Raw genomic sequence first — 25,266 nt, forward strand, 5'->3', positions numbered from 1 at the left:
CCAACCACCGTGTGTTCCGTACTACTGCTTATACTGCATTTGTCTTTTCTACTCCCTTGCATTCCAGTGCATATCTGTTTAGATCAGTGCAAATTATCCTCTTTCCCATCATTGTTTTTGATGTGCCAGTTCCACTTTCCCACAAAGACTTGAATGTATCTGTTCCCTATCTCCCAGTGCTCTCTAGTATTATTTAGTAGTTACTGTTGGCCTCCATACGTGTGCTTTTCTCTAGATACCGTTTTGTACTTTACCCCTCTGCTCATGCCCTCACACTAACTTCTTCCTGAAGCATGCCCTATTTATCTTAAGAAAAACATAGTCAACAACTTGTAGTATACCCCAGTGACACCATATATCCGTGTTACATACCCTCTTTCCTGGTGGCCCTGATGGGCCAGGCTCTCCAGTAGGACCTGGGGACCCCTGGAAATTACAAAAAGAAGTGCAAGTCATAATTGCCCATGAGTTAAACAGAACAAAGTATCTGATAACTAATACAGATTAAATTAACACTTACTGGCTGTCCAGATTCACCGTCTTCTCCCTTATCACCAGATGGGCCATCTTGACCCTGAAGTTAAAATGAAAGAGTATATTTAACCACATCTTCTTTCTTCCCTTTCAAACATTACCAAGTTTATAGTAGTTTTGTATTAAATAGACAAGTCATCTGCTAAAACCACCTAGAATAATATATACAAAATGCTTCTTAAAGAGTCTGCCCATTACAGTATCAAATAAGGGTTTCTTTTGCAAAGAAAGTAGATAAGATTATTGATTGGGCTGAAGAACGAGATAGGGAGGTATTGCATAGGCTGAAGAACTAGATGTATACACTAAATACCTGGGTGATCATATAAGTAGATCTTTGTACTTACTGCAGGACCAGGTTCTCCAGGAGGACCAGGATCACCAGGAAATCCAACTGGGCCCTAAAAGATAAATATTCCAAGTACATTGACAAAGGAATAATGTGAGTGTTGGCAGTTCTATACACAGTACATCTCTATTAAGTAACAGGAAAACACATGAAGAGAGGTACTTACAGGACTACCTTTTGGACCATCATCACCTGGAGGACCTTTAGGGCCAGGAGGGCCAGAAGTACCTTGAAGACCCGCTTCTCCCTTTTCACCTCTTTCACCTTTAGGCCCCTGTGGACGTATAAAATCAAACAATTCAAAAATTAATAATAGTGATAGTGGCACATAAATGGCAGTTTTTAAAGTGTACCTGGAAGCATACACTAGATCCTGATATTTATGCTCATAGGTACCATAGGAAATGGAGCTTCGGTATGCATTTTTAGTCTTTGTAAAAATTCCCCCCATGAGTCGCTCTTCTCCAGTGTAAATAATCCCATCTTTCATAATGAAGATCTTTGATACCTTTTAGAGCTTCAGAGACGGGACTTACACCAGTGCAGAGGTGGGTGGAGAAGTGTTTTTATAGTTCAAGCTCACATAGCTACCGCAGACGTTGGGGTGTTCTATTTAAGTTTCAGGGGGAGCGTTGAGTATTTTATGAAGGTACATCAGTACCATAGAGTTTGCTTACCAGTGGTCCAAGTTCACCAGGAAGACCAGGTTCACCAGACTCTCCAGGGTCACCCTAGAAGAGAATGAGAGGTTTACATGTATTGGCCCACGAAATACAGCACAAAGGGCTGAAGCTCATTAAAACTAGCTAAAATACACTACCTTCTCTCCTACAGGACCAGGGTTGCCGATTCCTCCTGGAGGACCTTGTGGGCCATCAGCTCCAGAGGAGCCAGAAGGACCTCTAGGGCCTGGAGGACCAGGAGGACCCTAAAAATAAACAGAACAAATTAAATGTTTAATGTATAAACCCTTCCATAGTACAGTAATAATCATTTCATGTCATATCAATGTTTGATGTATAAACCCTTCTGGTGTACAGTGCTGCAGAAATTAATAGGGAGGGAGGTTTATATTCTAAACACCCCCTGACCCCCATCTCCACTGACTATTACCTGAATGTCCAGCCTGCCCTACACCCCTACTGCACTGTACCTTAATATTTCTCAGAGCACGAGGCACATTGGGAGGGGATGGGTGTAGCCAGGAAAATGATAACGGGAAAACAAAATCTAAATCCATTTCACTGCTGTTGTAAAGCAATTGGATGGACAGTATCTTTTAATTGCTTGTCTATTACTTTATTCCCTAGATCAGCACAATGGTTCTTTAATGGAGCAATTCTGCTGTGTGTATCTAATCCCCCCCCCAAATTAGCAGAGAAATAAATAACCATTTCTTGTTAATATGTAGGCACTCTGAGCATGGTGCATTTATTTGGATTTAATAGGCCCGTGTGACATATTTATACAGTGACAGCAATGCCTCAGTGAGTATTTAAATGACATTAAAATATTGGTGTGAGTGTTGCTGGCCAGAGGCACTATCTTAAAGGTGGTGTTTATTTTGACTGCTTGAATATGTCACAGTTACATAACTGGATCACATGGACCTGCATAGACTTCAGCTCTCCTCCCTGATGTCCTAAACTGATGTCGCCATCCAGAAACAATATGTTGAAGGGGGGCACATGGTATGGAAATGACCAAATACTGGCACTGGATAGAATCATATTGCTTTGCCAGTATATTAACCAATAAGAAAAGGGGAATTTCTACACTAGTGGCTTTTAGACTTTTTCATTCCAAAGCTTCCTTGGACGCCCATCAGTCAGGTCTCCCTTAACAAGGTTACAGATACATGAAAATGCAGCTACAGAATATCTACGACAACAAAAACTGCTCAGCCTCTATTAGCTAATCTCTATCTGAGACACCAGTAGTATCTAGGGGTGCAAACATGCATCTCTCCCTACCTGGATTCAAGCTGAGCCACTGCTTTGGTGGTGTCTTTAGCCCCACAGTTTGGCTACTAATGTTCCATACTTTATACAGCTTGAACACATACATATTATGTAGAACAATATAGTAGAGATCAATTATTACCCCTTAAACACTCACTGCTTCAAAACACCAAGAAATGAAGAACATCTAAAGTACCCACCATTTGACCAACATCTCCTGTTTCTCCCTTCTCACCAGGTGGTCCAGGTAAACCCTGCAGAAAATATAATTAAGCCAATGTCATATGGAACATTTTGTAGCAGAAACAAATCACTGTTTTTTCACAAGATATAAACAGAATAAACACAGCTGTATCCAGAAGTATTTTTGCACAAAGCATCTGCCGTGTATTTTTCTCTGAGAAGACACAATGGTCATTCCTTTGCTTCTCCACTCTCCAACATTTTAATGTAGTGAGACAATAATCTGACATAGCATAGGTTTAAGTATATTAAAATAATAATAATAATAATGTCTAGGCAGCCCTCAAAAGGCTGGGCCCATGTGTTCCTTTAAGGGTATCAACAGTTTGACAGCCCCATTTAATTTATGCAGCGGAAATGAGCAGACTTCATGACACTAAGCACCCATCTATTTTGACTATGATACTGTCTGTGACAGGGGTAATAATAGGTGTCTGTAATATAATGATCAAAGGCTAAATGATGAGTAATAATAGGTTTTGGCAAGTGAGACCTGAATATATTACTGTAATAGTTTAGAAATCACATTAGCAAATACTTATGATTAAGACAGTTCATATGCACGTCCTCCATTACAACATACAATTATGACGGCAGCAGCATGGATATATAAATTTGTGCATGTTTATAAGCATTGGCTATGCATGTAGGCATCACCTGCAGTCCAACAGGTCCTGGTGGACCAGCAAAACCTCTAGGTCCTTCATCACCCTTTTGTCCAAAAAGACCTTGTTGACCTCTGGGGCCTGGTTCTCCATCAGCTCCCTGCAATGAAATATTACACAGGTTAAACCATAATACCATAGGAACACACTTCTTACCATTATGTCATCCCAATATTACTTACTGATGGACCAGGCTGACCAATGGGACCTTGTGGACCAGGTGGTCCTGGGGGGCCCTGGAGATAAAGAGAGACAATAAAAATATTGAAAGAACAGAATACAAAATAAATTAAGATTAATACCTATTGGATGCAACAGATACCTGTTCTCCTTTATCTGCTTTGTTTCCTTTTTGCCCAGGCTCTCCGATTTCACCCTGTGCAATAATAGAAAAAAGAAAATCTTTAGGATGGTTCCTAATATTTGTGTAACTGTGTCATTTGCACATCATCAGCACAATGACTTATGTATCGGCAACACAGAAATCTTTGAATAGTGAGGGTAAGCTAGTCACCTTGTCACCATCTTCACCAGGTGGCCCAACAGGTCCAGCTGGGCCTGGAAGTCCAACAGGACCTTGGATACCATCACGTCCAGCAGGTCCCTGGGGTCCTTTCTCCCCCTGTAAAGAAAACAGAAACATATAGCTGAAATTCTCAAGAAACACCAAAAATTGTGCATAGGCCGGTCCATCAAAGACTTAAAACTTAACCGATGGTCAACAAGCTACAATATACAGTATGGGTTGGTTATGTACTCGTGAGTTTATTAGTTCCATACTGCATTTACTGTATACTGCATTTAGATCATACAAGCATGTAACAAATCCAACAGAATTATCCTGGTACAAATTTCCAACCAGGGTTGAACTCAATGGGCCACTGGTTGGCAAGAAGCACAGTTCTGGGTCAGATGATGACCCTGCACATGCAGCCAACTGGGCACAAATCATACAGATTCTTGAGAAAAATTTCTTAATAGTCTGTCCATTTTTGGGTGTCGTCCATGGTTCTCTTTAGTAAATTAAACACGGACCTTCTGCAATAAAACATTACTGTGTATTAGTGCATTTTTACGTGACCTCACGTCTAACCATTCCCATTTAGCCAACTGAATTTCTGACTCAACAAGGTGAGCATTGTCATGTCCAATGTATAGATTTCCTACGACAGACCAGTCTAACATTTGTCTCTTTCCTCATGAGTGATTTATTCTCCTGCTAAGTCTACCCAGACGTGCAAACGATAGGTTAAAAAAAAAAAGGAGAAGAATCACATTATTTCAGTGTGTACATTGGCTACCAGCAAATAAGATACGCATGCCCTAAATTATGCTGCAGCCCTTGGATTACACAAAGGCATTTATGGCACAGTTGTAGTATTTGTTCCTCAAACAAGCACTTGTTGTACGTCCTGTCATTGTTTAAGCTATGAATGGTGATACAGTGAATGTTCAAGGTACATAGTAAATCCTGGGCACCGGTGTCAAAGGTCCATAAATAATGCAAATAGCACTTTTCATTTGACATAAAATGTACTCTCCGTGCACCCTACAGCCACAGCTTTATGAAGTTGTTTTCCTGGCCTTTGGTCTTTTAATACACCAACGTAAGCGAAAAATTCAGTGATGGGAAAAAGCACCTTAAATAACTAGAATCAATCAACATTAATGTCCTGATTCAATTGAAATTCACTTCTGCCTTTAGCGCGTCCCTACGGAATTCATACAGTGTTTGAAATATCGGTGTCAGAGTTGTTTAGATTTACACAGGATCAGAAGGAGCTTTTTGTAGATACAGTATGTGGGGATTGCTGGTGCTTTTTTTCCCAAATAGACTGATATACAAACACAACTGCCAGACACTGTACACAAGGTAGGAATATATTTGCTAGTTAAGTAATTAAACCTTTTATCATGATTAACTTCCCGAGCTCCCAACCTTTCTGGTGTTCAGCCATAAACATGATGTAGAGAATTCAAATACATACGTTAAGGTAAGGGAGTGGCATTTATTCTACAAAGACTCGCCATGATCATCAACTCCAGAGCATCCACCAGTTCCGTTACTCCATTCCAGTACAGCACTACCAAACCAACATTCTATATATTCTGGCCAAATGTTATATTGTTCTCAATTCTCAATGGAAAATGCTGGTTTCCTCTTTCTTGTGCTTAAAATATACGGTCCCCAAATCCCAATGGTAGAGCCCGACACTCAATGATCATGACCTGTGCTGCAAAACCTTGTCATATGCAACTAATTGATTGACTGCAACACTCTGTCACATAAAATTAAGGCATATTGCAGTGAGCTGAGCCATTTGTTATGGAAGTATGAGCAGATATAATAAGAAATGTGGTTAATGTCTCGATGGATTCCATTGCCGAATATAAGGTTTTGTAAAACCGGGTTAAAGGGGTCTTGATTTTACAAAGATCCATATAAAAAGGGTCACAAGTGAGCAGAACGAAACAGCAACAGGAGTACAGAGCATTTATTCCAACAAGTCTTATGATGAGTAGCATTGAAAAGGCGCACCTCTACTTGTTTCATATGCACTCAGTATCCATTCAGTATGGCTGCCATTGTTTGAAAAGAATCAGGTTGTTGTGATGCCTGGGTCTAGGGCCAGACATTTAATATAGCAACCTGGAATACTGAGACATTTAAGGCTCACATATTTAGTCACAAATAGCCACACTGTCCATGGCAAATGTAAGACTTTCAGAACCCCCTCTTATCTACTCATTGATCAGGATGCAATCTAAATGTGATACTTACTGGTGCACCCTTCTCACCAGAAGGTCCTGGTGGTCCCTGAGGACCAGGTCGTCCGGGCAGTCCAATGGGTCCAGCTGGACCTGCAGCTCCTCTTTCACCAGGGGAACCCTAAAATGAAAAACAAGTTTTCTGTAAACCGAGGAAAAACTTCAGGATAGTTTAAATGTACGCTAGATGTGAAGGACTAGGCTTTTCGCTCAACAAGGGAACTAAAGTATGTTAGGGTTACATTTCCTCCTAGTATAGATATGGCTATATATATTATATGTGAGTGTATGAAGGGGTCAGTGGAGGGGTGAATTTGTAACTATAAGCCGTATGGTGGGCAGCTAAGAAAAAGTCTTCACACTGTACACATGTTGATTAAAACTGAGCACTGCATCATCACTTAGAAAGTTTTCCTCTCCTGACTTAATATTGATCCTGGGATGCTCTTGGAATATTTGTATAAATGGCTAAAAAAGAATTTGTTCTTAAATATGCTAGAAGAAAATCAGGGTGGGGGGCTCTTCTTCAATTCAGTGATACTTGTTCAACCTGATTAGACGAAGCAGACCCGCTTACTAAGCACTTCAAGTCCTATAATGGATCTTACTTTGGTCATGTTCAAGTCATCATTGGTTTAATAAACCACAAAGAAAAATTAAAGAACTATATTAAGGTCACTTACAGCTGGGCCAGGTGGACCAGGAGGACCCTCATTGCCTTTCAGTCCAGGAGCACCCTATAAGCACAAAGGCAAACAATAATTAGTCATGTTCTGTTCATTAACTACTTTCAGAACTAATGTAATCTCAGTACTTACAATTGGACCCGGGTGACCTCTTTCTCCAGTAAAACCTCTTAGTCCTGGAGGCCCATCTTTTCCAGGCAAACCAGCAGGACCTGGGTCACCCTAAAATAGAAAAGACAAGTTAGGGCCAAACAAAGTAATTCTCAAGCAGAATAACTATGTCTATAACTTAGGTACAGGGTAAGTGCAGGGAAGCAGACACAAAACTGTTATTAAGGTCTTCTCTTGAAGTGATCCATTATCTAGAACTGGCAAAAATCAGAAGCCTTCCTTTGAATGTTCAAATGCCTACTTACCTTGGATCCTTCTTTACCAGCCACGCCAGGTAAACCTTGCTCACCAGGAGGGCCGGGAGGGCCAGGATGTCCTCTCTCACCCATTGGGCCAGTCTCTCCAGTTGGACCCTGCAAGCATTCACAGAAGCAATGTTAGGGCTTACAACTGCCAGAGGAAAATTTCAATAACTTATTATTTAGTGAAGCCACAGGGACAGCGATTAAAGATTTTTCCTTGAGGAGATCCCGAAATATCTGTCATGGAAATCATTTTCAAAAACACATTTAAACTTTAATAAAAGAGAATTAATTCTATGACAATGATTGTAATTATGCGATCAGGCGTGAACTAACTTTTATACATGACTATGCATATGACAGAAGAGCAGATGTTTCAGCAACTCATGGCGAGAATTTTCCACTTGATTACCGGCAGAATGGGGATTGTTTTTGAGTTATAAGGAATTTTACATTAATGAGAGTAGCTGTTGCATAAGAAACATACACAACATTCCTTTAATGTCTAATGACAATTTTGGCTGGGCATAGACCTACTGTCAGAATGATTCGCATAAGGCTGGGTGGAAGGAGGTTACATTGTCCTGCCTAGGTGCTGACAGGGTTAAGTTGGGTATGTTGGGTTGGGTCCAATTTCCCATTGTAAATTGGTTTGGAGGGGGTAAGTGTGAAGCCTAACATTTGATTTAGACAATTTAACTGCTAAAAAGCTGAATGTATGGTTTGGTTTGAGAGGGGGCTACTGTTTTAAAATGGATTAGCATGGAGTGTGATGTTAAATCTAAATGTTAATAAAGAACTTTTTTGGGTTAAAGAGGAGGCAAATACTAGGGATAACTGCTAAAAGGTTCAGTTTTGATTTTATGTGAGGAGTCACATTGTCAGGCCTTACTACTGGAAGGGTGAAGTTCAAGAGTGGAGAGTGTCAGACAAAGTAATACATATGGTGTAGTCCACACGCACTTTTTGATATCCAGTAGGAATTAAATTGTGTCATTTGCAAATGCAAATTGCAATATTAGATGTGTCAAGTCTAACAACCTACAGTTATTAAAGGAATTAAAAATCTTTGCCACTTACCTGAGGACCAACAACGCCAGGGGGACCAGGAGGGCCAGTCTTTCCTTGGAATCCCTAGTGATGAAAACATAAAGCATGAGGGGCTGAGACAGAGATAGGGGAACCCACAGTCACTCGAAGAGTCACTTGTCTCTATTAAAACAATAGTACTATAACGATTAATACTCAGGAAAGGTGAGTCAGGGATGAGAAAACTTAAGCCAAAAATGAAATATTATTGGAAATAAAGGAAGGTTAGGGGTTTGTTAGAGCAGCACAAGAGACTGGCATTTCATTTCCATTATATTCAGTACAAAGGGACAGTTATTAAGATACGAAGATAGGTGCAAATGTGCATTTAGCCAGAGGAATAATTCCTGCCATTAGGTCTAACTGGTTAAGAGAACATTAGATTAAAGAAGACAAGAATGTGAGTGATATTGCTTCCAGTGCCACTGTGCTGGGTTATACCCACAAAGCTGATTTTGGGAACATCTTAAGTACAAGGTACACCCCCTCCTTCCATACTAATCTTGTTTTAGAAGAATTGTATAAGTAGAAGGAGCAGAATAAATTTACTTTCTGCTGCCCGAGTACAGATTATTGTATCAAAGCCATAGTGGCTCTATGTTCTCTTAAAACATTAATGTATGTAACATCTGTTCAGTATTTTGTACTGTTCTTCTGTGGCCATTAGAGCCATGAATAATTGAACTTCTTGCAGCACGCTGGCTCTCCGTTCTTTATCACTGCTCTCAGTCCCAACATGGAATGGACATTGAAAGGCCAGTATTATCAGCTTCAGCTTTTATTTTTGAGGGGTGCTTGTTTTTTTTACGCTATATATTTAGTGTCTTACATGTCTTTAAAGGGATGTGTCTTCCTTGGTTTGCATGCCATTGTTTTGCAAGTGGGGTCAGTGGCTGCCATGCTTGGCTGCATCTCTTCCAGTCCCAGGCACTGTGTTGGGAACCAAGAGCATCTGTACTGGGTCAGCCTATGGTCCTGCCAGCACACAGCCAAACATGGTGCCCTCCACCACCACGGAACAGCATTTTAAATTTTAAGATAACATAAGTTATTTTGTATAGAAGTTGAGAGAAGATATTGATTGGAGAGGTTATAATAATGCAGTGCAACACTCACCATTGTCTCTAGTTCCCAGTAAGCAATGGACAGAACAGATGTGTTAATAGGAAGCATGCATGCCTATGGGTAATCCCATTCCAAATACTGCCCAGTTTTGTGTACAAAAATACTTAAGAAAGTCCATATTTTTGTACTTAAAGGGAAACTAACATGTGAAAAGAAAACGTGGGTTGGTGCTTCATTTTCATATCTTTAGTTTCATAGTATATGAAAGAGACTGCCACTATGGCACTTACACAGCGAGTAAGCTACTAGTAGCCCTGCTATCGCACAGAGCTAATGTTTGAGCAGCTTCAGAGACCATTTTAGACTGGGTTGGACCCATTTTCTTTTAAATATTAGTTTCCCTTTAAAGAAATCGATGTAAGAGATACGGAGCGGCAGTGCAATGGACATGTCTCCATTTCCATACCTTTTGCATGCCTCATTATACTTCTTGGTGAAAAACACAGGATAGTGTCTCAGCGTTGCAACCTGTTACAACTAACCAAGCCATATGCATCCAAAGAGTGTGCGACCAACTTAGGGCCAGCCAGGAGCAGCCTTGTCAAAAAAAGCCATCCGGGCAAAATGATGCCACATTGATTTTTGCAGGACACCAGCAATTGGAAGCCCAAAGCAGAATGTTATGTACCTACAACAGTTCCTAGTGTATTTGACTCCATGCTGCAATGGCAAGCTGGCCGTGATGATAGAATGACGTGCCTTGTAATAAAGCCAAGGGGAACTGCCATTGTTTCTATTGTCTAGTCATCATTTGCTTAGAAATGTACCAGATTTGTCTTCCAGTTTCCCTATTAGTAGACTGTGATTGGTGGATTACTGTATGTAGAGAAGATCCCATTCTTATATATACACTGTACATATTTTACTAGAGGGTGCATTTATTTACATATACAGATATGGGAACCGTTATTCATAAACCCATTACCTAGAAAGCTCAGAATTATGGAAAAACTGTCTCCCATAGACTCCATATTATCCAAATTTTAAAAATGTATTACCTTTTTTTTATGTAATAATAAAACCGTAGCTTGTACTTGATCCCAACTAAGATATAATTAATCCTAAGTGGGAGCAAAACCAGCCTATTGGGTTTACATGATTTTCTAGTGGACCTAAGGTATAAAGATCCAAATTACAGAAAGATTCATTATCCAGAAAACCCCCAGGTCTCAAGCATTCTGGATAAAAAGTCCCATAGCTGTATAGGTTGAACCATATTTGTAAAGAGGCTCTAACTTCCCACTAAGATCAGGCTCTACACAGTATTGTTATCCTTCCAAACCTCTGTGTGATTGAGAAGTTAACCTTTATTGATTTCCTACTAACCAAGTGTAGTATTCCCTAAGAAGCCAGCCATGAAGCACACCTCAGATACAATTATTCTTCCTGAATCTACCCCATGCCAGAAATTTAAATGGGTCCAGCTCTCAGTAGCAAGGAGAATGAGAGTTGTATCATGTATATTAGGATCAGACATCTGCCTTCCCAATGGCAAAACCAAACTTAGGTTCAATCCAAACCCATGTAATTTGAATTAATGTGCAAAGAAAGTTTTTCATTCTGTAAGAAAGATAAAGTAATACTGCTACCTGCTCCTTATATTAAATGGCCCATGCTGAATCGGCATACCAGTAATGGAAAAAATGGACCAAGCAGGATTCCCAATAAACAAATTTAGCCGAGAGACTGAAAATTGTTCATGGCATTCTGCTGGAACCAAGATTTTATCACTGGTATGGATCTCCCTAGCTTGTCTGTGTCTGTGTGGATCTGGCATACGCCTTGTTAATTAAACCATCGTTACTCTGACCTCACTGGCCTAATAGGGGATGATTCCTGTAAATCTCTCCATGTAGTTGAAGAGACATGCACCTTGCATAGAAACGGTTGGTGACATCTCCTCAGCTACAGGGAAGGGTTTAGAGGAACCACGCAACCAGTGGAAGTCAGATGTAAGGATGCTTTCAAAACTACTCATGTACTCACAGTTTCTCCCCGTTGTCCAGGGTGGCCGGGAAGTCCATCTTTCCCTGGTGGACCCTAAAACAAAAGAAAAATTTGGTAACTAACAAATCTCACGCAATCCCTATTTCACTTCCCAAAGGTTTTATTTATGAGTTTGTCTGGTTTATTTATGGGGGTTACTGGGCAGAGCTCAGCTGTTGTCATCAAGGAGTGGGTTTCCATCTAGATAAGTATTGGTTGGCGGATAAGATTTGGGTTTATGGAATTGGAAAGATGACAAGACCTTAGTAAACAAACACACAAATGTAATTTATATGTTCTAGCTTACTGCTCATATATCCAGTGTTTAGCAGCTCAAGTAGATAGTATAATTAAAGGTTATATGGTGGCTGAGCTTGTATTATATAGTGGTTACTTCTTAGTGGTCCCTTTATATTGTTGTGTGATCGATAACCTAATTCTGTCATACAAATTAACCATAGTAGGAATTAGGACTATTCTTAAGTAACTAAAAATGTTTTTGAAGGATGAAAACATCAAGTTTTACTTACAGGGGGGCCCTTCGGTCCTGCAAATCCAGTGGGTCCTTGAGGTCCAGGTGGTCCCTGTTACACAAGAAAATGTGTGAGCAATCTGAGCAATATGAAACAGACATCTTTGAATTACTGTAACGGGCTGCATTGCATGACTCGGCAAGATTTTTTCTAAGGCTGGTCCATGCAAATGTAATGCAACTCTACCAAGCTTGAACATAAGCCGTGGACATGTCCTTGTTCAACCAATCCACCTGAGTGCTACCGCATTGTGAGGGCCAAGGCATTGTCGTATGGCATGCACTGCATATCTAAGACTGCTCCGTGTTGTCAGAATGAACTGCAGTTATAAGCTCTCGTTCTAGACTGGTCTTTAGAAATGGTCTCCTGGACGCAGAACTTATGATTCTGGGATTGGTGACATCTTGAAGGCCACCAGGCGGATAATGTTTGTATTTTTAGTTGGCCATGATTAAACCATTTATTGAGCACAGTAAGCCCCCCAAATCTTCAGTGCAGATCTAGATTAGTGCTCAAACTGCTCGTTCTAACATAATTAGAACTAGTTCTGACAACACGTAAAAAACCTACTGCAGACACTATAGAAGATTACATTCCTCCATGGCACCATGCTACCACGGCCAATGCCATAGGACTTGAGCTAAGACACTTGTATAATTTCTTTGCCAACAAGCACAGCAGGTCTGCTGGATGGAGCCATGCAGTCAGTCAGTGGTCAGAGTGTTCTACCTTATAAAAGTGCTATCGGGTGGCTCCCGGACCCATTTCACTTCACACTGGTTGTTCCCTTTATTGTCCACATCAAACATTAGTTCCAAACACATTGAATGTTTTGGGATGAATCATTTTCATTGAATCCGAGAACATTTACAGAACTGTTTGCATTGTCAACAATACTGAATACAAATCAACATGTGATCATACCACATTCTAGTGGGGGCATTTCATGGATAGATTCTGATGTTGGTATGATGGCATTTTCCTTAGACATGCTGGTTGACATCCATTAAGGGAGCCCCACAAAAGCTTGTGCATCCATAGTGAAGCAGTGAACCACCTAAAGTACCATTTCTATCCCTAGATCATTGAAACTGGAGCTCAAATGGGCATTGTCAGACTGTGCTAAAAGTTATGTAGAATAAGGCATCATTGGTCTACCTGCCACTAATCCAAAATATATCCCTCAGATGTTACATTTGAGGGATAATCCTATTAGAATTCTACCATAATCTGATCTATATTGTGTAGGTTATTGATATCTTAATGCACGTGAGCAACTTGCGTGAAGTGAGAAGTGAGGGGGGGGGGTGCATGTACACAAAACCCCAGCACATTTGTCCTTTGGGAACCTCTTATCATAACGGAACAGGCATGCAACTGCCAACAATATGCCAGCTTCCAGCAGGGTCACTGGGATGTGCTGACATTGCTAATGATCTCATTATAAATCATCTCTTAATAGGTGACTTCTACGCGTCATTGCCAATATCCAGTAACTCTTAATTACCAAATACATCTGATGAACTGGTTTTCCCTCCCATAACCCTTTGAACACCAGAAAAGTGTGCAATTCACAGCAAAAACAAAAATGTCGGACACTTTTAACATGTCGATAGAGATCTGCATTCTACATGAGTATCGAGTGCAAGTGTACAATGTACATTACTGCGTTCCTTTGAGGAAAGGAAAGGCCTGTTCAATGTGCCTTTTACTAAAACTATAACTTGAAATGATTTATATATATATTTATCTCTTACCCTTTCACCAGGTGGACCTGCTGGGCCATCCCCTCCGGAGTTACCCTACAAAGCAGAAGAAGAAAGCAAATTAAAGGAGGAGCCATCTTTGCACCTAGCCCAAACTGGAAGAAACAAGCAATCTGCTGATCTAAACCGATTTATTGATACCCTATGTTATATTCATTTTGTTAAAGTTAGGGTTCTATATTATCCAGAGAAATATAACCAGCATAAAACAATCCAAAATAGATTAAAGCTCCCTCTAATAGATCCTTGTAGGGGGTACCATTTAGTCATAATTCTTGAACCATGGTTATTAACTCACCTTGGGGCCTGGCTTGCCTGTAGCTCCCCTTGGACCTCTTTCGCCACGTGGACCCTAAAGAGAACACAGTATATGTGGTTAGTTCACGTTGGCAAACATAAATTTTTTTAAAGCAGTATCAGTAGTCTGCCATGTGATATAAAGGTTGGATTTCTTACCGTTGGACCTCGTTGCCCCCTTGGACCCGGTTTGCCAGGGGTACCCTAAAAAGTAAACAAAATGTATTTTTTTTTTATTGAAGTAAACAAGTAAACTGAACAAATAACAAATGGAACATGTAGACTAAGCCTGGACTAGTCTATCCATCCCATCATCCTGGTCCCTTTGGGAACGTCCAGAAATCATTTGGGTCAAACTCTGGTTAAAAATATCCCAAGAAAAAACTTGGTTTCATATGATACAGTGTGTGGAATGTGTACGCCAAGACAAGGCAAGTTGGAAGATCTTTTTTAGAAACCCCCTTCATTCACGTGGTCGATACAACCCATAGAAGGCTCTATGGTGGAAAAGGTATTTCTTGTTCAAAACCAAATTACACGTGGCTGAAGCACTTTTCCCTACACCATTGTTTAACACATGCTTCTGTCACATTTCCTATAGGAATCATACGTTTTAGGAACGTTATTAGAAGCTGCAATAAAAACAAATGTGAAATGAATAATTAAGTCCCTTTTAGTGCCATAGCCTCAATTTCCGCTCATTGCCTTTAACTCTATGTTGGGTATCAAGAGGGAAACATTCTAAATGCTTTCAGTGTTAGATCGTATACATGAAACAAAAATGGCAACACTTATTTTCTTTTACTATCAACTAATAGTATTATGAAATTTTATCACTCGCTCCACAAAGAAATATGTCACTCACCCTTGTGCCTTTCTCTCCGTTTGCTCCTGAGAATCCTGGAAAGCCAATGGAACCCTTTGGGTAACAGCAGGTGAAAACATTAGTTCATCTGTTTCACTTTTGATCCTGGAGAGGCACGCATCTCACTGCGACCTCAGATCAATAGAATATGGATTTATCTTGTTAGGAGGAGACTTCTGCTGAAAAACCCTGAGCCCTGTAAATAACTAGGCAAGTTATCGTATTAATCCTTGGCTGCCTGTCTCATAGTCTGGCCCCGTATCTTGCCACGTAGAACTAAGCAACTTGCTTATTTTATAAAAAAATTAACCATTATAAACCAGTACATATTTGCACAGAATGCTCTAGAGTTTTGGGGAGAGAGTAGAACAACATTACCTTTGGACCTTGTCTTCCTGGATAACCTGGTAGACCAGGAACACCAAGCTTGCCCTGCAAAATTGCAAAATATATGTTAGTTTCTTCAGATGTAATATACATAAACCAACATCAGGCAGAAATAGGACATTCCTAGGTTATTTTTCACTTGGGGATTTGATGATAATTTATATTTTAGATGGGGACCCAGGGCTTTTCCTTCATACTACAAGGTCATATCAGTATCCCTACAGAGCTGAATGATCAGACAAACTGAAGTCTAGTATTTGTTCTATAGGCTAGGATAAGTGGATTATGGTCACCCAATAGGAACGTCCTATATGTAAGTAAATATTTGGTGCAAATTTTATAATATGGATCTAAGTTGCCTTGATCACATCCTAGGCTGTATTGCATCTAAAGCTTTTTGATATTCTGCACTGTACTTGTGTTCAACAGTTACAAACTCCATCATAGAGCAAGAAGTCCTCTTAGGGAGGTGGAAGGTCCGTTATTTTGTATTTCAGAATGTAATTTTTCCCCTACAAAAAAGTATTGATTTGTCAGTGTGAAGTACCCATTTCTCGGTCAGACCAGGGACAATAGGTTACAGATATGAAAGGGAGGGCTGGATTTTTTCCTAAGAACTTCATCCTATTATAATAAAAACCTTCAGGAATATGATTGTGTGTGAGCATTTGAGAATTCTGCCAAGACTACAAGAAATTGGTGTGCCAGCCAATTACTGTGTCAGCAGTAAGTACATTTCTATCAGCCTATGCTCTATCCGGGACATGATATGGGAGTGCTAACAAATTTTAATGATGTGGCAAACACACCAGCCCTGCTCTTTTTACCATTCTCCATGTAGCCGCAATTATAAAGAAACAGCCATTCTCGCTGCACGCTTACTGACACTTGTCAACCTCTCATGCTCATTTGTCGAAATACTTAAAAAGAGATGAAGCGCCTCTCGCTTGGAGAACAAAATAACAGAGTGCTCGTCGGGCTCTTCAAATTGCCTAATGATGTTTCCTAACCTCGAGATAGGAACTGTGCTGTTACAAGGGCTAATAGAACAAATGGAAATTTGTAGTTCAATAATGTGCATCTTAATGCCCCAGACCTATTTATATATACACGTTTCTTTCCAAATAAAGTTATTTCACTCTATATAATTCAGGCATCTTGGCAGATCAGCGTTTCATTTGTACAGGCACTTGGTGCCCAGGTTGCCTACCTTCTCACCAGCAGGACCAAGTTGACCTAATTCTCCAGATGGACCACCTCGGCCCTTTGGACCCTCCGGACCATCTTCACCTCTGGGACCAGGAGGACCAATTTCACCCTGGAGAAAAAAGACAGAGGTAATTAGTGAGGGTAAATAAGAATGAAGGAATATAATTAAGACAATAGCTTGGAAAGTAGTATGGAAATAATAAATTCAACAGATTGGGAGACAATTGTCAGCTTAGAAGTGGTAGTCAGAATTTCCTTAAATAATATCTAAATCAATGGTCAGACCTATAGATTTTGCGGCCTCTATAAGGAACCGCAGTGTAGATATGAAGATTGCAGCACTTCATATTTACTAATGGGGTAAAAAAGAGAACTACGAAGAGAATTGTTTTTTAAGAAGTTGTGGTGGAATTTAAAGAATATATCTGTGTTTGAGTGTAATAGAAAACTATTAACATCCATTTCCTATAACAGCTTGGGAATTCCTTGCCTGACACTGTTGGACAATGAAGGACCATCTTCTGCACATAAGAGGCCAGGGATTATTAGGAGCAGTGGAAGATTTACAGTTGTAGAATGAAAGCTTGACATTCTCAACAGCAGCAAATGACCCAGTTTACAGGTTTGAGGTTTGACTTATCCATAACATTGATAGTCTTATTGAGAGAAGAAACTGAAATGATAGGTGCCAAACTGACCCTTTCTGATTAAATGTTCTACAAACGTCTTCGTTCTAAAAACTAGCTGCCAAGAGGAGATTTATGAATGCAGGACTTGTACTTTACTTTGTCAGCTCGTCTTGTGTCAAAGTCAATCAAGATGAACTGGCTGGATTAAAAAAACAAGACCCTTTGGAGACAGTGCTGCGATATTGCCTTAATTAAAAACCTGTGCGTTCATCTTATAATTGTTGAAACACTGCCACAAATAAGGGCAGGCTGTTGGAATATTAGCTATAAGCCTGCCAAGTTAATGAGCATCTGTCTCCAGTGCACAGGTGAAGATGGGTTATCGCTTAACGAATGTATTGATTCTACCTTTAGAAGGTGGAAGGGCTGCAATGTGGTGTAGCTAAATCCTACTGAAAGTGGGAACTACATTTTTATAAAGACTTGTATGTGGAAGAGTACTGTGTCCTACAGAAACTGTAAAGATTTCTGACAGAGCTCTAGATAAACAAATATGCAAAGTGTTAAAAACCAAGGCACAGATTACAGTGGAATTTACTGCCTCCTGTCCCATCAAACAGGAACTGTATCCTAGTTTGGTGCTTCACAAGAGAATCTCCATAAATGGTCATTAAGTGTGGCATTCCCATATTTCATTTGAAAGATACATTCAAAAAGGAACAGCCTCCACAAAAGAACGTGACCAGAGAACCATGCAGACTCTTCAGTGAAGAGCACTGACAGCTACAGGGACAAACAAATGAATTCCCCAAAGACCCGGCTGTATACACACAAGTCATGTCATGTCTTGCTCAGTTATTTACCTGCAAAACAAAGCCTTGAAACAAACAGAGTCTAAGACATGGAAACAATGAGTAACACACTTCACTGTCTTATTAAAATGCCCAAGAGGCCACCCAGCACGTGCACCAGCTGTAAGTGTGTGAGAAAGGAGCACTTGGATAAAGTGTCCAAACACAAAGCTGATGAAAGCTTCCCGTCAAAGAAAGCCAGTCATTATGTCATGGTAAACAAGACTCCCAATGACTTACGGCAGTGCCACCACCTGGCTGGTACATTCCATCCACCAATAGTGGAAAAAAAAATCTGTGATGTTACAGGTTTCTCCTCTATAGAGTCTTTGTACTAAAGAAGAGAATAGGGACCACATTTCCAAAGAATGGAATCCTTTATAGATATCATACAGACCTTGGTTTGTCAATGATCTGCAATGAATATTGTATAAAGCCTACCAACTTGGGAGCCTTCACTCCCCTTATAGACTGAGAGAGTAGAGAATAACCAGCAAGCATTTTGTAACCTTATATCTATCCCAATCCAACCTGAAGAAAGTCCACCAGACTCTCAAATACCTAATTAATTACTAAGCAATACTAAACTATACCAAAGGCATAGTTTATAGGTGGGCAATAACCAATATAGACTACAATATTATAACAGTATCCTTGTGGGGGGTAAAATCTGGCTGCACAGAAAGCTAATGGAGTAATAGGTACCATACAAAAATGATACTGGATTTTATGTGCTGTTTATATGTTATATCTGATTTAGTTGCTTACTCTGTCTCCTTTGGTGCCCATATCACCCTTAAATCCAGGGAAGCCATCTTCACCCTATAACATTGGTGGGAACAAAAACAAGAAGAAGAAACAGGTTATACACAGTTCAGTTATGCAGACCCTGTGGCTGCTGGAAGAACACACAGCATGGCAGCTGGAGCATAGGAGAGACTGGGCATCAGAATAAAACATGGACTAACTGCCCGTTGCTATGGAAGCCACGGTCTCTTCCACACTCAATTGCTTTTATTAATAGAGATGTGCCATAGCCAGTCAGGCTAACACCACAGGTGGAGGCAGAACAATATAAGCTGGTGCTGCCTTGCCGCTCAACATGCCCTATCTATTTCTCCATGTGCCCTTATCTGCCTTCTGCTGAGGAGTACATGGCTCCTGCATGTTTGTTCCAATTCTCACTCGACAGCACTGTGCTTTGTATTTCATTTTTATTTTCTACTTTCCAACTCTTTTCTGAGCCTACATTATATTCAGTGGCTGTTAGCGATTCTGTTCCGACAGTGAATGCTGAATGCAGAAGGGCCTGTGTCGCTATGATCCTCCCAACATTTCTACTCACACTTTTGGGTTCCGTATGTCATCCTTATTTGCACAGCATGATTACATGTCATGATCTAGCCTTCCTTTATGGATCTTAATTCTCCCTGGTATATCTTGCCAAATAAAGCATAAAGAGTTTCTTGGGACCCTCAGCCAATGTCCTTTTGTCTCTTCCATTGCCACCATGTTCCCAGTGTCAACCCCAAAACATACCAACCAACAACCTATACCACATATATCCTACCTCTTTCTTCAGATACAAATCTGTGTTATGTTTTATTTGTGTGAAATCCATACTAGTATGTAGTAGACAGTCCCATAGAAAAGCTCTGGGTGTCATGGCAACCTACCTTTTCTCCTTTTGTTCCCTTTAAACCACGAATTCCATCAGCTCCCTACAGAAAAAAGGAGACAGCAAAACATTATTATAAATGGAAGAGAATCTTTGTAACAAATAACAAAAACTTTACGGCTTATATCCTTATTGATAAAAAGGACACCTTTATGGGCTTCAACAAGCATTTGGAAGATCAGTACATGCACACCCATATATAGCATGCCAGGCTTGAGTTTAAAGGAGAACTAAACTTCAACTAAGATTAGTCTAGACATAGTCCAGCATACATTTTGGGCTTCCCTACCAGACCGAGGACACTACAGCCCTTTTAAAGGGTAGATCTGTGTCTCTGAAGATGCCCACAGTGGTTCTTCTTCTGATTCACAAATCATGCTCTATGCTGTTCCCAACTTAGGTACCTACCAGCCCTATCAGTTTTTATATCTTGTTGATGACAAATTGGGTAGAATTTGCAAATACCCTAAAAGAAATGGCTCCAAGATCATTGTCTCTGACTCCAATAAATTAAAAAAAAAAAAAAGGAAAAATATTCCATTCGGACCGACGCACCTTTCCAGTTTATTAGAAAACATCAATTTAATTGTACCTGTGGAGGAGCTTATGGTGAATAATTGCATCAAATGGCTTTCTTTACACTCCATAAATAAATATATAATGTAGTAAATTGTGTCCATTAGGCTCTGAGATACATTCATCCGTCTCCACTTTAGCAAATCTAATTATGACACTTTGGGAGAGTATTTCTGTCGTCCTGCACTTGCCTTCTCCACAGCGATGCAGAATAAATTCAATTAGTTTAATGACGGTTCTAACGCCAAATTTGGTGCACTTCACAGACTAATGTATCTCTAATGGAGAAAAGCTCTGTTAAGTACAAAAGCACACAAGTTCCCCCTGGTGCTGCCCCCCCTGCAACATCCATGTGTCTCCAACTCTTTATTTGTAGGTTTTTATGTTCAAGTGATCATGTGCTGCCCCCTCTACAATTGAAAAGGTTAATTTCCCTCTCCATCATGCTCTACTGGGCTTATTTGTCCACATGGTTGAATTACAACTCCCACTGTTGGATATATGTAAAGCTTTCCTTATCTAAAAAGCTGAGCAATTGCCACCAATAAAGAAATGGCTTATATGATGCACCAGTCCTTGGCTCTCCATACAGTATGTTACAGTCCCCTCTCCATTACAATGGAAGGGCTCTTCACAAAAGTAAAGTAGACGGCAGTAAACTATGTATTGTCAATAAAAAAATCAGTGGTATGTCACCGTGGGATTATTGGCTTAACTAAGGCCATATTCCTAGGGCTAACTTAACTCAGAAGTAGTGATGGGCGAATTTGGGGCGTTTCGCTGAAAAATTTGCAAATTTTGCGCGAAACAGAAAAAAATTGCGTCTCATTTTGGGAGAGGTTTCGCAAATTTATTCGCCGGCGGCGAATCGCGCGAATAAATTCGCCATTACTACTCAGAAGCTCTACAAAATGCCCAAGCTTCAGAGCTACAGCCAGTTGATATTCCTGACCCAACTCAAGTCAGGTTCCTTCCACTTACATAGGAGCAAGCCATCTTCCTTAGTAAGCAGGGTCTTGAATTTTAGGGTATTTTGGAGGGAAAACACTGCCATCCCCCCAAAATAGGGTTTGTTGGATGAAAATGATACTCAGCATCTCTTTAATAATAGGAATGCACCAAATCCAGAATTCAGTCCAGGATTTGAGGTAAGGATTTGGTATTTGGCCTTTTTTAGATTCCGCTGAATCCTTGTGCCTAGCTGAACCGAATCCAAATCCTTAAAATGACTTTTTGTCACACAAGAAATTGAAAACAAAATGATTTTTTTTCTATGTTCCCCTTCCTGCCCCTGCTTTGCATATGCAAATTCAGATTTGGTTTAGTATTTGGCTAAATCTTTCACAAAGCATTCAGGGTTCAGCCAAATTCCCGAAACAGTGGATTTAGTGGATTTGGTGGAACCGTAGCACTGAAAATTCTGATTTACCTGATTTGAATGTCAGACACATTTTTGTGCCTAGATAATTACATTTTGTCAGTTTTATTCACACTTGCATATGCAAATTAAGGTTGAGACGAGAAATTTTTCCTATGAAAAGTTAGTATTTTGATAGCTTTCAAAATGTTGGATTCGGAACTCCTAGGTAATGAGAAAGATCTCGGGAATTCCAAATACCCAAATGATATCAGCAACCCAAAACAAGAAAATCCAACTGAGCGTACCTTAACACCACGTGGTCCTGGGTATCCGATTGGTCCCTGTGGCCCTGCAGGTCCCTGAAGAGGAAAAAAAAAGAGGACAACTTGTCATGTCCGAGGAACTAAGAGACTGGAGTAGGTCAGAGTAAAGGAGGTTTAATAGCTGGGGCTGAGTGTACATCTATAACATGTGCCAGTGAATGTCCCAACCTCAGATTGTGTGTATAAAGACACAACAAGGTTTGTGCGGCACACACAGTTGTGTGTAGTATGTTCATATAAATAGGAGTGTTTGTGTCTGTTTTTTTCACCTGTGAGATGCGACTCTGAGAAACCTTTGATGGGAACAGGTGAGAAAGGAATCTCATTAAACAGTGTTACTGATGCTGCATTTAGAGCTCTAGGTGGTGTGTGTGTGTTGATGGAAATGTTCCTGTGAATACTGCAACAATGCCACGTTTCTCATCATATGCATATTTTAAATGGAAATGGTGATATTGCGCACATAATAATGATCAGTACAGGAGGAGTGGGCTCATCCCATGCAAGCCTTCACTGAATACTAATGATCAAATTAGACAAGCCAGGAGAGGATTGTGTGCGTGACTAATGGAGAAGGAATTTGTGCCATGTACAAACATTTGTTTGTCTAAAGGTGCAGTAATTGTTCTGTATCCACCCCAGGAATCCTTAGTGGGAAGCAGTGTGTGAGGGATAAATAGGCAACAGTTCAGTGCAACTCCTTGACCCACTGCAGGAGGGATTGTAGCATTGATATTGGAACAACACTGCCACCCAGTGGCTGGAGTGCAAGAAAAGCTGAATGTCCTGTACTTCATGACATGCCCAGTGTCAGTTTCATGATATAAAGAACATTTTTATTCTCTTGCCGTGATACTACTGGGTCATGCTGTCAGTATTATGGGTAAAGGGTAATGCCCTTAGCAATCCCCTTGATATTGATTAATTTACACTAGAAATATCGGGTCTGTGGGAGATGAACAATGGCCGGGAGGCAATATGTAACCATAAGCTACAGAGGAAACCATTATGTGCATGGCTGTACTACCAGTTGTAGTTTGAAGAACCATATGTTGCGCAACCATACATTCTGTAAATAATGGAAAATTCTTAAGCATGTACTGTCCCTGGTCCATCCACCACTAAAGATAGGCCTCTGCTTGGAGGTGTAGGACTTCCTTGCTATGAGCTGCACGTTGAACAAGCCCAAAGACCATGTAAACCATAGAAAGCAAATTCCATACCAGGCCTCCTTTCTCCCCTGGTGGTCCTTCTTTACCCGGGTGACCCTGTAGGACAGAAGACACAATAATTATTACTCTCATATATTCCATATGAATAGTTGAGGAAAACCCATATGTAGTCTGCACACTTGAGCTGAAATAATTCTTGTATAGATGCAAGGACAATATCTGCTCAGCAGTAGCGTTCCAAGCAGAACAGACTGAACTACGCTTAAGTAACAAGTAGTGTAGGGCCTGTTATCTACCCACAACCACCCAGGGATATTATTGAACTGGATGCAGACAGCATGGCAGATCCCTCATTCTTCCCATACAGCTACAGGTTAGGACCGAGGGAGTTAAACTGAGGGGGAAAAGGAAATAAAAGTTTATAAGGAGCATTCAATCTCCACTGTAGAGAGTCTTTCAGATATAATTCTTTCCTATGGGCATAAATAGTTTTGTTATTTTATTAGGGCAATGCTTGGGCTTCAAATCATCCTTTGTGATCAATCATTTAGTCAGCATCACCTGATCTGATTGGCCCTCTCCTTCTAAGGCTGAGAGTCCCGCAGGGAACTGCCCAACAGTTTTGGAACATCTAATGGATTAATGAAGCCCTTGCTCCTCCGATAATTACGTCATACAGTAGTCAGGGACAGTAGTGTCCTGTGGGAGAGCTCATACTCACTGGAGGTCCATCAGCTCCAGGCATTCCGGGAAGACCTGATTTTCCCAAAGGGCCCTATAATAAAACATTGGAAAGGAAAGTTTGAAATATTAATTTATCACATATTTTCACTTATCTCCAAATCGGTTATCATCAATCTACTGAAACCTATGGTTCTCGAGTACAGGGTAACTCTAGTTTATCTTGAAAAATTAAGTTTAAGCTTAATTAGCATGGAAAATTATAGAACAGGTCTAAAATGAAGCAGAATCCCATAATGGTCAAGGAACCAACTAGAATTCATATTGAAAAACTTCTGGAATGAAAAACCTTTTTATACAAGGATACAGGGGTATAGGAATGACTGTAACCCATGTATGGACAAGGAGGGGGGGTGAGTCAAAGATGAATTTTTCTTGGGGGTTCCTATATGTAACATTACACATTATTTTTTTTAACATATAGATGATATGCATTGTGTTCTTTACATTACAATTGCTTTGTACTGTTACCAGCAGAAAAAGCACCGATGCTTCACCCTTTTTGTAAAGTGCAAGAGTACACCTAAAAATAACACTTACATCATATACTTTTAACAAACCTTTGTAAGATGTATAATGAAGCAATAGAATTCTTAATGAATCAGTTGAAAATTGAGCATAGGACTGGCCAGATATGGGATGACTTTGACGTAGTTGGTCAGCTTAAATATATTGCAATATATGGACAAACAATCCCTGTGTTGTTTAAAGGGTAAGGGATTTTTTAGTAGCAGTATGCACAAAATGTCTCTGTCTTAAATATATTGATAATGGGTTGAGTGCAGAGGACCTCTTGTATTTGACTATATGTATTTTGTGGTCACACCCTCATTGCACCCCCGCCTAATGGTTTTAAAATTAGTGGTGAGCACAACTTTTCCTTGTTTGTTTAACAATCCTATACTCTGAAGACTGGATCCATATAAATTGTTTGTGATATGAGATGCCACAGATTGCTTTTGTAGTAATCTCATGCATAGCGAAGAATGAGGGGAAGGGCTGAGATGAGGAGCAAAATAAATAGAGATGGTACTTTGTCCTTATTGGTGGGACGACAGA

The 25,266-nt window shown here is 40.2% G+C and overlaps 1 protein-coding gene across 2 annotated transcripts in view; it reads right to left on the reverse strand.

Moving 5' to 3' along the window:
- Positions 1–25,266, reverse strand: part of col5a1.S (collagen, type V, alpha 1 S homeolog) — a 113,627-nt gene that overhangs the window by 13,822 nt on the left and 74,539 nt on the right. For both annotated transcript variants that reach the window (XM_018232589.2, XM_018232588.2), the window contains exons 25-53: positions 24,188–24,241; positions 23,518–23,562; positions 22,277–22,330; positions 20,034–20,078; positions 19,126–19,179; positions 16,879–16,986; positions 15,660–15,713; positions 15,282–15,335; positions 14,576–14,620; positions 14,418–14,471; positions 14,111–14,155; positions 12,351–12,404; positions 11,821–11,874; positions 8,701–8,754; positions 7,624–7,731; positions 7,340–7,429; positions 7,205–7,258; positions 6,535–6,642; positions 4,267–4,374; positions 4,075–4,128; positions 3,935–3,988; positions 3,745–3,852; positions 3,045–3,098; positions 1,704–1,811; positions 1,561–1,614; positions 1,050–1,157; positions 882–935; positions 521–574; positions 373–426 (exon numbers count right to left, since the gene is read on the reverse strand). In XM_018232589.2, coding sequence (XP_018088078.1) covers positions 373–426; positions 521–574; positions 882–935; positions 1,050–1,157; positions 1,561–1,614; positions 1,704–1,811; positions 3,045–3,098; positions 3,745–3,852; positions 3,935–3,988; positions 4,075–4,128; positions 4,267–4,374; positions 6,535–6,642; positions 7,205–7,258; positions 7,340–7,429; positions 7,624–7,731; positions 8,701–8,754; positions 11,821–11,874; positions 12,351–12,404; positions 14,111–14,155; positions 14,418–14,471; positions 14,576–14,620; positions 15,282–15,335; positions 15,660–15,713; positions 16,879–16,986; positions 19,126–19,179; positions 20,034–20,078; positions 22,277–22,330; positions 23,518–23,562; positions 24,188–24,241 — 1,944 coding nt within the window. The remainder of the gene's footprint in view (positions 1–372; positions 427–520; positions 575–881; positions 936–1,049; positions 1,158–1,560; positions 1,615–1,703; positions 1,812–3,044; positions 3,099–3,744; positions 3,853–3,934; positions 3,989–4,074; positions 4,129–4,266; positions 4,375–6,534; positions 6,643–7,204; positions 7,259–7,339; positions 7,430–7,623; positions 7,732–8,700; positions 8,755–11,820; positions 11,875–12,350; positions 12,405–14,110; positions 14,156–14,417; positions 14,472–14,575; positions 14,621–15,281; positions 15,336–15,659; positions 15,714–16,878; positions 16,987–19,125; positions 19,180–20,033; positions 20,079–22,276; positions 22,331–23,517; positions 23,563–24,187; positions 24,242–25,266) is intronic.

Source organism: Xenopus laevis, chromosome 8S (genome assembly GCF_017654675.1).
Source record: "Xenopus laevis strain J_2021 chromosome 8S, Xenopus_laevis_v10.1, whole genome shotgun sequence".
Lineage (NCBI taxonomy): Eukaryota > Metazoa > Chordata > Amphibia > Anura > Pipidae > Xenopus > Xenopus laevis.